At 40.4% G+C, this 13,877-nt stretch overlaps 1 protein-coding gene across 2 annotated transcripts in view; it reads left to right on the plus strand.

The window, feature by feature from the left end:
- Positions 1-13,877, plus strand: part of TBATA (thymus, brain and testes associated) — a 45,463-nt gene that overhangs the window by 30,623 nt on the left and 963 nt on the right. The window contains exons 6-9 of one of the 2 annotated variants that reach the window (XM_082266793.1): positions 647-790; positions 1,164-1,245; positions 4,537-4,678; positions 5,879-5,928. In XM_082266793.1, coding sequence (XP_082122919.1) covers positions 647-790; positions 1,164-1,245; positions 4,537-4,678; positions 5,879-5,928 — 418 coding nt within the window. The remainder of the gene's footprint in view (positions 1-646; positions 791-1,163; positions 1,246-4,536; positions 4,679-5,878; positions 5,929-13,877) is intronic. The other variant, XM_082266794.1, reaches the window with a different exon arrangement.

Consider the following 13,877-nt stretch of genomic DNA (forward strand, 5'->3'; position numbering starts at 1 on the left):
AGCAAAGTGAAAAAAAAAAAAAAAAAAAAATGACATCTAAGGGTGGGTTTGTTCTTGGGTTAGGAAACACTTTGAAGGAAACATGTATTGGGGGAAGAGCATTGCCTGCCATTGCTAACCTCTACTCTGATCTCACACAATCAGCATAGGGACACCTGCAGTACATCAGCATATAGGCTGCCATCAGGGCCATGCTGGGGGTGGATGCTGCCAGAGGCTAGTATGGACACTCTGGCCTCAGTGTCACCCCCATGTGCCTCCATGATTGCCACCTGAGGCAGCAGCCTCATAGACAGCATGGCAATGGCGGTCATTGCTGGCCTTCTTCCTAAGATGCCAGTTGCCTGGCTGCCTCCGGGTTCAAAACTCCTGGTTTTCTGACCCAAAATAAGTATGCAGCAAGTGAAATCAGAAAAAATCGAAAACTCCTGATCTGCATTTTTGTCTTATGTCAATGCCAAAATATTGAAATACTTGAATTATCATTACAACCAGGCATATAGTATTTTCAAAAGGGGAAGCTAGCAGTAGAAGCTTTAATATAGGTAGTTGAAGATGAAGAATGGCTAGTTAAAGTGAACAGTGTAGAATGGTGTATGGACATGTATGCACATGATATAAATAATAACCCTGACTTATTCCTCAGGAGGAACCACGGAGGTCCACCCAGTACTCAGCAGAAACTGGACGCATCATTCCCGCATCCGCTCGAGGCTTGACCAGGCGTACCTCCCGAAAACAGAACAAAGGGAAACATGAAAACACCCTTTTCCAAGACCAAGAACTTCTAGTGAGTTACAAGGAACAGCCATCAAAGGGAGGAATTTACTAAAACTCAAGCAGACAGAATTAGGTGCAACTGTGCATAGTAACCAATCAGCTTCTAACTTCAGCTTGTTCAGAGACGCTTTGACAGTAAAACCTAGAAGCTGATTGGCTGCCATTCACAGTTGCTCCAAATCTTAGTAAATCTCCCTCAAAGAGTACTCAAAAAAGGTTTTTGGACTGTCCCAGATATGTAGGCTTTGTATAACCCTTAAACCTTTATTTGAATACTCAGAAATGTCCCTTTAGCTGCTTTCCAAAAAAAACAAAGCTAAATTTACCGATCTGGGTCACAATGACCTGGAATAGTGATACGTGTCTCTCTCATGTGTTTACAGGTACTGGAGTTACTTTGCCAGATTCTACAAACAGATTCTCTGTCTGCCATCCAACAGTGGCTTCTGTCTGCTGGCCAAAGAGGTGAGAACTCAGTAAAGGAATGGAAAAATTGTTTCAGAGTTTCTTGGTTTTTCCTTTTTTTCGGTTCTGGTGATATAATTAAGGGAGATCTTCCTAATGGAGATATAGTCAGCAAAAGTAACCCAACAGAGATTCTAAACCACCAAGACTATCCAAGAATAAAAAAAAAAAGATACACTTTATCCACTTCAATACCAAGAACTTTCATCCCTTTCTGCCCAGGCCGATTTTCAGCTTTCAGCGCTGTTGGATTTTGAATGACAATTGCGCGGTCACGCAACACTGTACCCAAACTAAATTTTTTGAATTTTGTTCACACGAATAGAGCTTTCTTTTGGTGGTATTTAATCACCACTAGGTTTTAATTTTTTGCTAAAAAAAATTAAAAAATACTACATTTAAAAAAAAAACAAAACACATTTTCTTTGTTTCTATTATATATTAAATACATTATTTTTCTTCATGAATTTAGCCCAACTGTATTGTGCTACATGTCTTTGGTTAAAATAGCCCAAGTCAGTGTATATTATTTAGTCTGTGTGAAAGTTGTAGAGTCCACAAACTATGGTATATACTGTATCTGAAAATTGATCAATCCTGATGTACTGACGGCCTGTCTCAATTCCTGAGGTCCTAAAATGCCAGGACAGTACAAATACACCCCAAATTACCCCTTTTTGGAAAGTAGACAGTTTAAGGTATTTTAGTAGGAGGCATAGTGGGTTTTTTAAAGTTGTAATTTTTTTGTCATTATTTTTTGGAAAATGTAGTTAAAACATTTTGTTTTTTCACAATTTTTTTTTTTTACATACTGTCACCAGTGCAGTACAGCATCATGAAATAACTGGTGTGGCAGAGATGAGGGATGCTGACTGGTGACAGTATGAAAAAAAAAATTATATATATATTTTTTTTTTTTTTTCGTTTTTATTACATTTTCTTTCTTTTTTGTTTTTACAATTTTTTTTTTTTTAACCCACTGAGCTTATTTACCATATCTAGAAAGTTCAAAATCAGTCACTCTTAGGGCTCTTTCACACGGCCGCTCCAATTTTTTATTCCACTGCGGTACTTTTTTTTTTTTTTCACGGACATTGATGACACTTGTGTCATCCGCTCTGTATGTCCGCATATCATCCCATCCTTTTGCGGATGGTATACGGACATAATGTATGTCTATGGGGATTGCTGATGTCAGCGGATGACACCGCTGACATCCTATTTTGCATCCGTTCCGTTTTTTACACGGAAGAAAAATAGGGTTCTGTTCCGTTTCCATAAAACGGAACAGAACTGAAAGGACGAAAACCAGATGTCAGCAGTTGGTCATCCGCTGACATCCGCAATCCCATTGACATGCATTATGTCAGTTTTTCATCCGCAAAAAAACGGGATTAAAAACGGACATAAGGAGCGCCCTTGTGAACGAGCCCAAATGCAGAGAAACCAATCAGCGTCCAGGTTTTATTGCCAAAGCTTAATTAAACAAGCTGAGGTTAGAAGCTGATTGGTTTCTCTGCAAAAGTGAGACTGATTTTGCATTCTTCAGCTTTAGTAAATAAACCCCACTATGACCAGAGCAATATAATGTTACCACAGTAACATTGTACTGCTCTGGGGAAGTGATCAGGACTTTTTTTTTTACACATTATGATTGCTTATAGCAGTGCGTTACATTGCTATAAGCAAGCATTTTACTAAATGAAACTGATGTATTCACTCTGGTTTGTTTTGATTAGCTGTGATTGGTCAAAGCTAATTACATGGTACATGTGGGCTGTGATTGGCCATGTCTGTACCCTGTGATCAAATTGACTAGTCGCATCTAGCAACTCTGTTGTACTCATTGAATGCCATGAAATAAAGCCATCCATTGTGTACAACTGTCATGTGACCTGCTGTGTGATTCTTCACATGGTACTGGCAGCGAGCCGGTATTCTTATCGGTCATCGGCTGTGTCCAGTGTCCCGCTATCAACGCTTCCTGGGAGGATGTCATATGACGTCCTCTCAGGATAACAAAGCCACTACCCGGCCTGTCTATAGGCCAGACAGGAAGTGGTTAAAGCTGAACTCCAGCCAGCAGGAATATAATCTAAATAATCGGAACTGTCCTTATTCGGTGCCAAAATGCTCTCCTTTTTTAAAAAAATCAGTTTTTACCCCTTTTCTGTGTTCCGAACAGGTCCCTTCTGTCCCCCCTCCCCCACCCCACCTTTCATCTGTCTTCACAGTGTTTCCATGTTTTACCCCGTTGTGTTTCCCTACTATTAGTAGTTTGCTGAACACTTACCTCACCGCTCTTTATGTGGGTAGTGGGTGCGACCCACACATAGCTTTGATTGATCACAGATTCTATGGGGGCATTTGCAAGTTTTGAATGAACAGCCCTAAACACTGGCCTACATCAGTGAATAACAACAAAAAAAGAAACCGACCTAGTGCATTACCACTAAAAGTGTTTATTAAAATAGTAAAAGATAAGTATTATACTCACAAATCAGATGTGGATATCGCACATAACAACATATCCAACATAGGGTCTCCAAGGTTGCCAGGGTACTACGCGATGCTGGATGGCATGCTGTGTACCGCATGAAAAACCGATGTGGCTAGGCCGACGCGTTTCGAGGGCGAACCCCCTTCCTCAGAGCCAAAGGATGCTGCTGAACCACATCAGTGAATTCCCATGGTCTCATGGGAATTGTAGGCGCCTTCCTGCCTCGTCCTTCCTCTAGCAGACATAGAAAGTCACATGATAAGTCAAAGCACACTCATTTCATTCCTGTGCTACTTCTTTGTGTCTTCCTTGTGAAATGAGTGCCATAGACTGCAATGTTAAACTCACAAATATTTCAAGGAAGTTGTTTCTTTGTCTTATCTTTGCGACTTTGGCTGCGACTTTAAAGGGTTTTTTAAGTTCAATATTATGCATCGCACTCTGTATTGTTATGATTTGCCTAAGTTGCAAAACATCAAGGTCGCATTGAAGTTGCAATGCAAAGTCACACTGCAAGTCGCATGACTTTAGGGGTCGCAGCAGTGTAAACCAAGCCTAAAAGTGAGGCATATTAAATATATGATATACATATACACATATACATATAAAATATTAAAACATTTATATTGTGCCTTGGGAAGGGATCATGGGTTCAAAGTTGTCAGGATCCTGGAGTTCAGCTTTATATTATTACATAACATTTGTTTCTTCTAATCTCCGTATGTCATGTTTTTCTAGCTTATCCATGTATAATGTTACGTTACTAAACTTGAACATCTACTATGCTTCAGAGAAAGACCTTGTCATGAGCATGATCCAGACAGCAACTGCCAATGTGGACCTGGAAACCCAAGCCATGGGGGAGAGGCTTAATTCCCAGAATGCCCTAGGACTGCTGTCAAGAGAGGAACATATTCAAAGAACTTTAAACAGGTTCATGTCATGTTTTGGCAATATGTGGAGGCGTTCTATTTTTTTTTTTTTAATAAAATGAACGTTTTAATGAAATCTCTACTAAAGAAGAATGGTGGCTGCCAGGAAAATACTAGTTCCCCAGCTATTATGTTAAAATCCTCTGTACAGATGAACAGATATCAGCCTTCACTAACTAGATCAGTCAACATGTGCTAAATCAGTGGTCTCCAAACTGCAGCCCCCTGGGCCAGATGTGGCCCTTTGCTTGCCTTTAACAGGCCCCTGGGGCACTATTCCCCCAACTGACACAAGTACAATTCTTTCTACTGACATCAACAATGGGGTATAATTACTCCCATGGATACCAACAATGGGGCACTATTTCTCCCACTGATACCAGTGATGGGGCATTTATACTCCCACTGACACCAACACAACGATGGGGCACTATTCATTCCATTGACATCAATGATGGGACGCTATTGTCCCTCTTACTAATCACAGGCGCTAAGTCATTTTGTTTACTCCCAATGACCACAAAGACTGAGGCATTGTTTATTCCCACTGACGTTGGAACATTTTCTATCCCCACTGGCCACAGTATGCCCCCCCTAAATTCTGAAGGACATTAAACTGTCCCTTTGTGTAGAAAGTTTGGTGACCCCCGTAATAAATAATACATTTCCATATTGAATGGGAAAAAATATAGTTTTTGTCTTTGTCAGGGGAAATGAAAACTCTTATCAGAACAAAGGGCAATGACACCCTAGCCATCCTGTCCCCGGTGACTATTCACCAGTAAAAGGCTGAGCAGAGTAAATAATTCCATGCATTTATCTCTCACTGGCAAGATGAGTGGGAAGTCCCTGGTTGGTGACGTTCTGCAGCATTTCCTTCATCAACAGAACAGCCGCCCGCTCATCATATCAATAAGGGACCAACGCTTGGAAGTAGATGAGTATGAGTTGTCTCCAGCCACTTGATCACTAGTGTACCATGACCCCAGTAATGTGGTCATTGCTATAACATTTTTTTTAATGTCACCTCATCCTAACACACATTGATAAGATTATTGGCATTCAACTGATCACATTCACCTGTATCCAGAAACCTACAGATATTTTGACATGCCTAATTCTTGATTTCTTTGTCTCTCAGTCAACGGGTGTTTTAGAAAAATAGTTTTTTTGAAATGTAAATTTTCCCTTTTTCTTATAGTAGGTCCCAGAAACAGAAACCAGAACCTATTCCTGAGGAAGACAAACCAGGTAATACTATGTACATAGCTTTGTTTTAATTCATCACATGACAACAATATAGAAATATACACATGCCTTTGGTTGCTAGAAGGCTTGTCTGTCCATCACCTTAGCTGGGCAAGAGATATTTAAAGTGGTTGTAAACCTCAGACATAAAATATGAACAAAGTATGCCCCCTCCATAATGTGTACTTGTCTTAATCCAGAGCACTAAGTGTCATTTCTGTCTGCTGCCTCGTTCCTCTGCTATAACCCTGAGTCACTTATGATTAGTTTTCCTGACACCAAGAGAAAAATTGTGACAGGGGAGGAGTCTCCAGTTGATTGACAGCCTCAGCTCTGTTTCTGTGTGCTGAGTGAAGGGGGCGTGTCCCTTCCCTCCTATCAGCTCTCAGATCTCTCCTCACTGATGTAACTTCAGCTGCCCGCCCCTGCTTTCCAGAGATGAGATTCTGTGTAAATTCTGCACTTTGAATGGTTGTAGGGGAGAGACAGCCGTACATAAACAGGTACAAATTGGCTTCAATCTCTGTTTATCACCTGAGGCCAGTCACTACACTGGGTATATGTAAGGATTTACAACCACTTTAACTGAGTAGTGGGTGGAGTTGGGAAGTAGCAAGTAGAGCAGCAGTGAGTGCAAACCAGAGTAGTAATGTTGGACCCGTTTCCCTAGGAAGGATGTTCATCATCCATATCACAATGTAGAGACATGGTGTAACACTTTTCTGCAAGAGCAACTACCATTAAAGTGTAACTAAACCCAACGATTTAACAGTTTTAAAAAACAGTTACATGCCCGGCACATCCCAGGAATGTAACTGTCACATTAGTTGTGCTCTTAAGCAAACTGTCACACCATCAAATGGTCGGTGTCATAACTGATCACACGTGCATCATCATGGCAGTTGATGATCAAACAGGGGCCAAGATGGCAGCTTCCCTGGCTAAAAGTGATAGCAGGGCTTAGTTCCACTTTAAATCCGAAAAGAGGAGAAGGGCAGTCCTGCTATTTCTCCCAAACACATGGGCTAAGGCCTCTAAGAAATGTATGAGTTCTGTATCTCTACTCCTCTCGCCAGAGGCTAGACCCTTGTATAAGCTGAGTCACCTGATCAGACAGCTCTATCGGTGTTCTGGAAATTTTATAGATAGGCAACTCCTTTCCTCATATTGGTTAGTGGTTCCAAATTATTAATAACTAATGTAGTAGGGAACAGACACAAAAGATACACTCTTATTTTTCCAAATAACTCTTCTGTTTATTCAGTGACATTAAAGTTTTTTTATACACATGATTACGTTGGCATCACATTAATATTACAATTGTACTTTTATGGTAGCAAGGGGCGTAACATAGGCAGGCTAATTTCTAATCAGGACAGTGCAGTGTGCAGTGCATGCAAAATAGAATACAATTTTATACAGAATTTACAATTTCCTTAAGGCTTCATGCACACTGGACGTCTATACTGCTGCTGTTTTTGGCGTCAGACATTTTTTTCTGCAGCCAATAAACTCCCCAGCATATTATCCTTTGTGTCAATGTACACATAGGCTGCTATCAGCATGCTCAAGAAGATTTTTTTCTCCTGCTATCCATAGCAGAGAAGTCACATTTAAGTTTTAGGCATGTTATATTAAGGGGGATTAATACAGTGCTTTGAGAAAGTATTCGGCCCCCTTGAACTTTTCGACCTTTTGCCACATTTCATTTTTTGTGAAGAATCAACAACAAGTTCACAATCATGAAGTGGAATGAAATTTATTGGATATTTCAAACTTTTTTAACAAATAAAAAGTGAAAAATTGCGCTTGCAAAATTATTCAGCCCCCTTAAGTTAATACTTTGTAGCGCCACCTTTTGCTGCGATTACAGCTGTAAGTCGCTTGGGGTATGTCTCTATTAGTTTTGCACATCGAGAGACTGACATTTTTGCCCATTCCTCCTTGCAAAACAGCTCAAGCTCAGTGAGGTTGGATGGAGAGCGTTTGTGAACAGCAGTTTTCAGTTCTTTCCACATATTCTCGATTGGATTCAGGTCTGGACTTTGACTTGGCCATTCTAACACCTGGATATGTTTATTTGTGAACCATTCCATTGTAGATTTTGCTTTATGTTTTGGATCATTGTCTTGTTGGAAGACAAATCTCCGTCCCAGTCTCAGGACTTTTGCAGACTCCATCAGGTTTTCTTCCAGAATGGTCCTGTATTTGGCTCCATCCATCTTCCCATCTATTTTAATCATCTTCCCTGTCCCTGCTGAAGAAAAGCAGGCCCAAACCATGAAGCTGCCACCACCATGTTTGACAGTGGGGATGGTGTGTTCAGGGTGATGAGCTGTGTTGCTTTTACACCAAACATAACGTTTTGCATTGTTGCCAAAAAGTTCGATTTTGGATTCATCTGACCAGAGCACCTTCTTCCACATGTTTGGTGTGTCTCCCAGGTGGCTTGTGGCAAACTTCAAAACTTTAAACCTTCTTCTTGCCACTCTTCCATAAAGGCCAGATTTGTGCAGTATATGACTGATTGTTGTCCTATGGACAGAGTCTCCCACCTCAGCTGTAGATCTCTGCAGTTCATCCAGAGTGATCATGGGCCTCTTGGCTGCATCTCTGATCAGTCTTCTCCTTGTATGAGCTGAAAGTTTAGAGGGACGGCCAGGTCTTCGTAGATTTGCAGTGGTCTGATACTCCTTCCATTTCAATATTATCACTTGCACTGTGCTCCTTGGGATGTTTAAAGCTTGGGAAATCTTTTTATATACAAATCCGGCTTTAAACTTCTCCACAACGATATCTCGGTCCTGCCTGGTGTGTTCCTTGTTCTTCATGATGCTCTCTGCGCTTTAAATGGACCTCTGAGACTATCACAGTGCAGGTGCATTTATACGGAGACTTGATTACACACAGGTGGATTCTATTTATCATCATTAGTCATTTAGGTCAACTTTGGATCATTCAGAGATCCTCACTGAACTTCTGGAGAGAGTTTGCGGCACTGAAAGTAAAGGGGCTGAATAATGTTGCACACCCAATTTTTCAGTTTTTTATTTGTTAACAAAGTTTGAAATATCCAATAAATTTCGTTCCACTTCATGATTGTGTCCCACTTGTTGATTCTTCACAAAAAATTACAGTTTTATATCTTTATGTTTGAAGCCTGAAATGTGGCAAAAGGTCGAAAAGTTCAAGGGGGCCGAATACTTTCGCAAGGCACTGTATATATTACAGCAATATTAATATCAATAAAATAATACAGCAATATTAATATTTCTGTATTATCTGGAGCGTTGGAATTTCTTGAAAGTTGAAGGGTGCTTTTAAAATATTTATTTGAACCTACATCATTCAGAAGTTAAAAAAAGTTTTAATAGTGCATCAGGTGTAAAACCCTACCAATAACTTATGCCACTAAATCAGCTTTTCTAAAAGAAGTTGTAAACCGCTGGACGTTTTTTTTTTGGGACCCTGCAAGGTAATGTCATAATGTGCTAGCATGCATTGTAAACCAGCACATTATGTTAAACCTACCTTAAAACGAAGCCTTATAGTGCTGAGATGTCAGAGCTGCAGGCGCTTCCATCCTCAACTGTCTTGCTCCTGGGTTCACGGACTCCAGGCTCTGTGACTGGCTGAAAAACACGATAACAGAGGTTTCTTCAGAACGCATGCGCCAGTGATGTCACTAGCTGTATGTACACTAAATATCTCCTAAACAGTGCACGTTTAGGAGATATTTACACTACCTATAGGTAAGCCTTATTATAGGCTTACCTATAGGTAAAAGCCAGAGATACAAGTTTACTTCCACTTTAACTGTTTTACCTCAGAGGAACCCTTGAAAAAAATGTTTAATTTCTTTGGGGGTCAGGGGGAACAGTGCTCCTTACATTCATAGTCAGAATGCTATCCTTGCAGACAACTAAAAAGATCATTGGTATCATTCTGCTGTTAAGGTGACCAGATTTTTAAAATGAAATCCGGGGGCATATTTTTTTTTTATTAGTAATGGCGGTAATTAGCGACTTATAGCAGGACTGCATAAAAATATGCACTGTCACTGTACTAAGAAAAGATAAATTCGGATTCTGTGTTTTAAACCTGGAATCTTGCCAACATCCCTAATGAATATGGAACAAAAAATAACCCCTGAGGATTGGGACTTTCAACGGCAAGAACCAGGACTTGAGTATGAAAATATATAAATTTTATTACACGTATTACAAAGATGAAACATACATAATCACACATAAAATATATAATAAAAACAAGGTCATAGGTACGTCTTGGAACCAAGAGGGTCTGAGGTGTCTGGATCGGACTAGACGCGTTTCGGTCCAATTGCCTTTCTCGATAGTCCAGAGAACACCAGAGCTCAGACTAAGAGCATAAAAGGTAACAATGAGTATGATGCAAATGGTAAGCATAGAATTAGATTTCACATGTATTAAACAATGTTAGAAACAATATATCACATAATTCATTATACACAGTGTTTGTCGTATTTAGATGTGAAAAAGGGGGCAGAAATGCCTCTATGATTACATACCAGATATGTAAGACCTCTGTGGAATCCAGGACGTGAGACCAAAGGGATGGGCCTTGGTGGATGAGAAAAAGGCCTTCAATTGTCTATGGCCGCAAGTAGTATACGCCAGTTTGGCTGGGTCTATGCAAGATAGGCTCAGAACAATTTATTCATGTTGTATGGGCTTCCAAAGGAGATTTGAATGGTTATAAGCCAAATACACAGTGGTTTGGCAAGTGACAGTGAGAAGAGAGCTCCACGATCAGAAATTCCCACGAGGATCTCCAAGGTAAGGTCAAAAACACACAGATCATCTAGATGGTTATGAAAAGGAAAAGTAGAAGGAAAATTAAATGGAGTATATCCATAATGAAGATTGAAATGGGAAATAGGAAAAGATATTGTTGGTAATGACTACCTGTGAATTAGTAGTAGAATGGAGGTGTCCCCCGATAGATATATAGTGCTGGGACGTATCCAGCACTGCATCCCTGTTGACCTAAAACATGTCAAGCATGAAAATATATGGAGTATCAGAGGATTAGCAGATAGGAGGTAAGAGTAAGGATGGAGAAGGCCTCATTTCCCAAAGTGAGTCCTATAATTTAAGAAGGAAAGAGAAAGAAAAAGAAAACTGGGTGGTGGGGAGGAATGTAGGAGCAATATATGGCCGAGGATAAAAGTCACCAAGTGAGGGAGAGATGGTACTACTGGAAGTCCCAAAAGGTGCCCAGATACCAGAATAGATGTTAGTAAAAATTCTATGGCAAGTGCAAGTATCACAAAAATAGTTCAAGATGTCCAGAGAGAGGATAACTTACCTGTACAGCCCTGTATGTGTGAGTAATGGCGGCGCGCTCTGAGTAGAGCGCGGTCCGCCATTAAGTACGCCGGCGCATGCGCCGGAGCCTGCGTCTAAACTCCTCCCGGGACGTGTGTGGACCAATGGAGGTCCCCCGTGTCCGGAACGCACAGACGCCGCCCACACATGGTTGGCCGCGGCGTGCGTTCCGGGCACGCCGACGCACAACATCCGGGTCTGAATCTCCGCCCACGGCGGGATCAGGTGACCGGTAATGGGGCGAAAAGACGCCCCTGTGTGCACCGGGGGGAGGATCTGTCCGGTGAGCATCACTGTCGATAATATAAAGCTGCGGCTGAGGGGGCGGAACCAAAAACAAAGACATCAAAACAAGGCAAACTCTGTGTTTACATAAAGGAGCAGATATAAAAAATAGGACATGATTGATATTGGATACTTTTGAAGTAACATTCAATTAAAACGGGAGCAGAGGCCACCGCAAACAGAGTGTATTAAATAGCCACACAGTGGTACTTATATGCTATAGTATGTGATGTATGATAAAGGGTAGTAATAGGTAGAAAGAAAGGGCAACTAATCCAAAAGGACTAAAGCAAAAGTGTATGTAAACAATGAGGTTCACAGAAATTGGGACTGAAATAGAATGAAAACGTATGGACTAACTGCATCCGTTAAAGAAACAGATCTATGTTTTATTTGTCAGGCAATGTATATGGAAGAAAGGGAAAGAAGAGATCATGTCCAATATACAGACTTGTATAAAGTACTCGAAATTTCTACTTGAGTAAAAGTACAAGTGCTCGATCAAAAAATTACTTGAGTAGAAGTGGAAGTGCTCGCAGAAAAAGTTACTTAAGTAGAAGTACTAAAGTATTCAACATTTTTTTTACTTAAGTATTGCAAGTAGTTTTTTCAAAAAATTTGCTACTTAAGTACTAAAAGTAAAAAGTACCAGTAGTTTTGAAAAAAAATTTCTACTCAAGTACTGAAAGTAGAAGTACAAGTACTGTGTTATGTAGTTATTAAAGAAATAAGTCAAAAGTTTGAACATCATATTGTTTTTATTATTTCAAATGATTTATTCAAATGATTAACCTGTGTTTGTTAGTAGTTTCTTGATGCACTTTAAGCGCTGTAGCACCATTTATTTGTTTGTTTCATATTTTCTTTTTATTGGAAAGATTTGGTATAGCAGCTTTTATTATACACAGCCTTTATTTTCGTATGCGCTGATTTACAAATGACATTATACACATTTTTTTGAGCTTTATGCAACCTGCCATCTACTGTTCTGGCAGTGGTAATTTTTTTAAAAGTAACTAGTAACTATGCAGCACAAAAAAAAATACTTGAGTAGAAGTATCGAAATCATCGAAAAAATGTAGTGAAGTAAAAGTAGAAGTAGGAGAAAAAAATTCTACTCTAGGAAAGTACAGATACCGCATTTCGGTACTTAAGTACAGTACTTAAGTAGTTCTACTTCGTTACTATACATCTCTGCCAATATATTATGGGTATATAGATATATTTAGTGATTTAAAAGTGAAACAAATATTACATTTAAGGACATTACCCCATAGTGTCGTCATTAAATCATGTCCTCAAGGACTTATGTTCCAAGACGTACCTATGACCTTGTTTTTATTATATATTTTATGTGTGATTATGTATGTTTCATCTTTGTAATACGTGTAATAAAATTTATATATTTTCATACTCAAGTCCTGGTTCTTGCCGTTGAAAGTCCCAATCCTCAGGGGTTATTTTTTGTCACTGTACTAATGACACTGGCTGGGAAGGGGTTAACATCTAGGGCAATCAAAGGGTTAAATGTGTGCCTAACAAGTGTTTTCTCACTGGATGAGGTGCTTTTACTAAGGGAAGGCTTTGCAGGAACACAGGATCATACAGACAGAATGGCGATCTGCCTTGTTTACATAGGCAGACTGCCAGTCTGCCTGTGTACAGAACGATTCGTCGGTACCAGCAGACATCGAGTCTGCTGGACCTGCTGATAGGCTCCGATACCCAGAAATGCAGGATCACATATATATGCATGATCCTGCGCAGCACGACTGCCCTGTAGCAGTACAGCTGCTCTAAATCGGCAACTGGTTAAGTTCGTCAGCATTATGATAACTCACAGGCAGCATGACTCTATCATGGCTGTGGCTGGCTCTGTCACATTGTGTCATATGACATGACTGCTGGGTGCTGATGGTGGACTTATGACCAATAAGTTAACAAAATCAGCACCCAGCAGTCATGTTATGTGACACACTGTGACAGTGCACTGCCAGCTAGAGCTATGGTAGAGTGCCTGCTGCCTGTGAGTTATGATACCATCCATTATGCCAGAGAGACAGACTCAATGTCACACAAGTCTCACTCCCTGGGCCCCGGCTACCACTATGCCAGGGAAGGCAAGGAGATAGGCAGGTGGCTGGCCAGGACTTGAGACAAGTCAGAAGAACATGTAAGCGGGAGTGGAAGGGGCATGCGCCCAAAACTGAAGAAATAGTCCCTCTGCTCCAACCAGCACATGATCATCAGAAAGGGGCACAGATAATGAAAAAAAATACACCCTTCTAAGCTAGTAGG

This window comes from Pelophylax lessonae (genome assembly GCF_965119305.1).
Source record: "Pelophylax lessonae genome assembly, chromosome: 9".
In the NCBI taxonomy this organism is placed as follows: domain Eukaryota; kingdom Metazoa; phylum Chordata; class Amphibia; order Anura; family Ranidae; genus Pelophylax; species Pelophylax lessonae.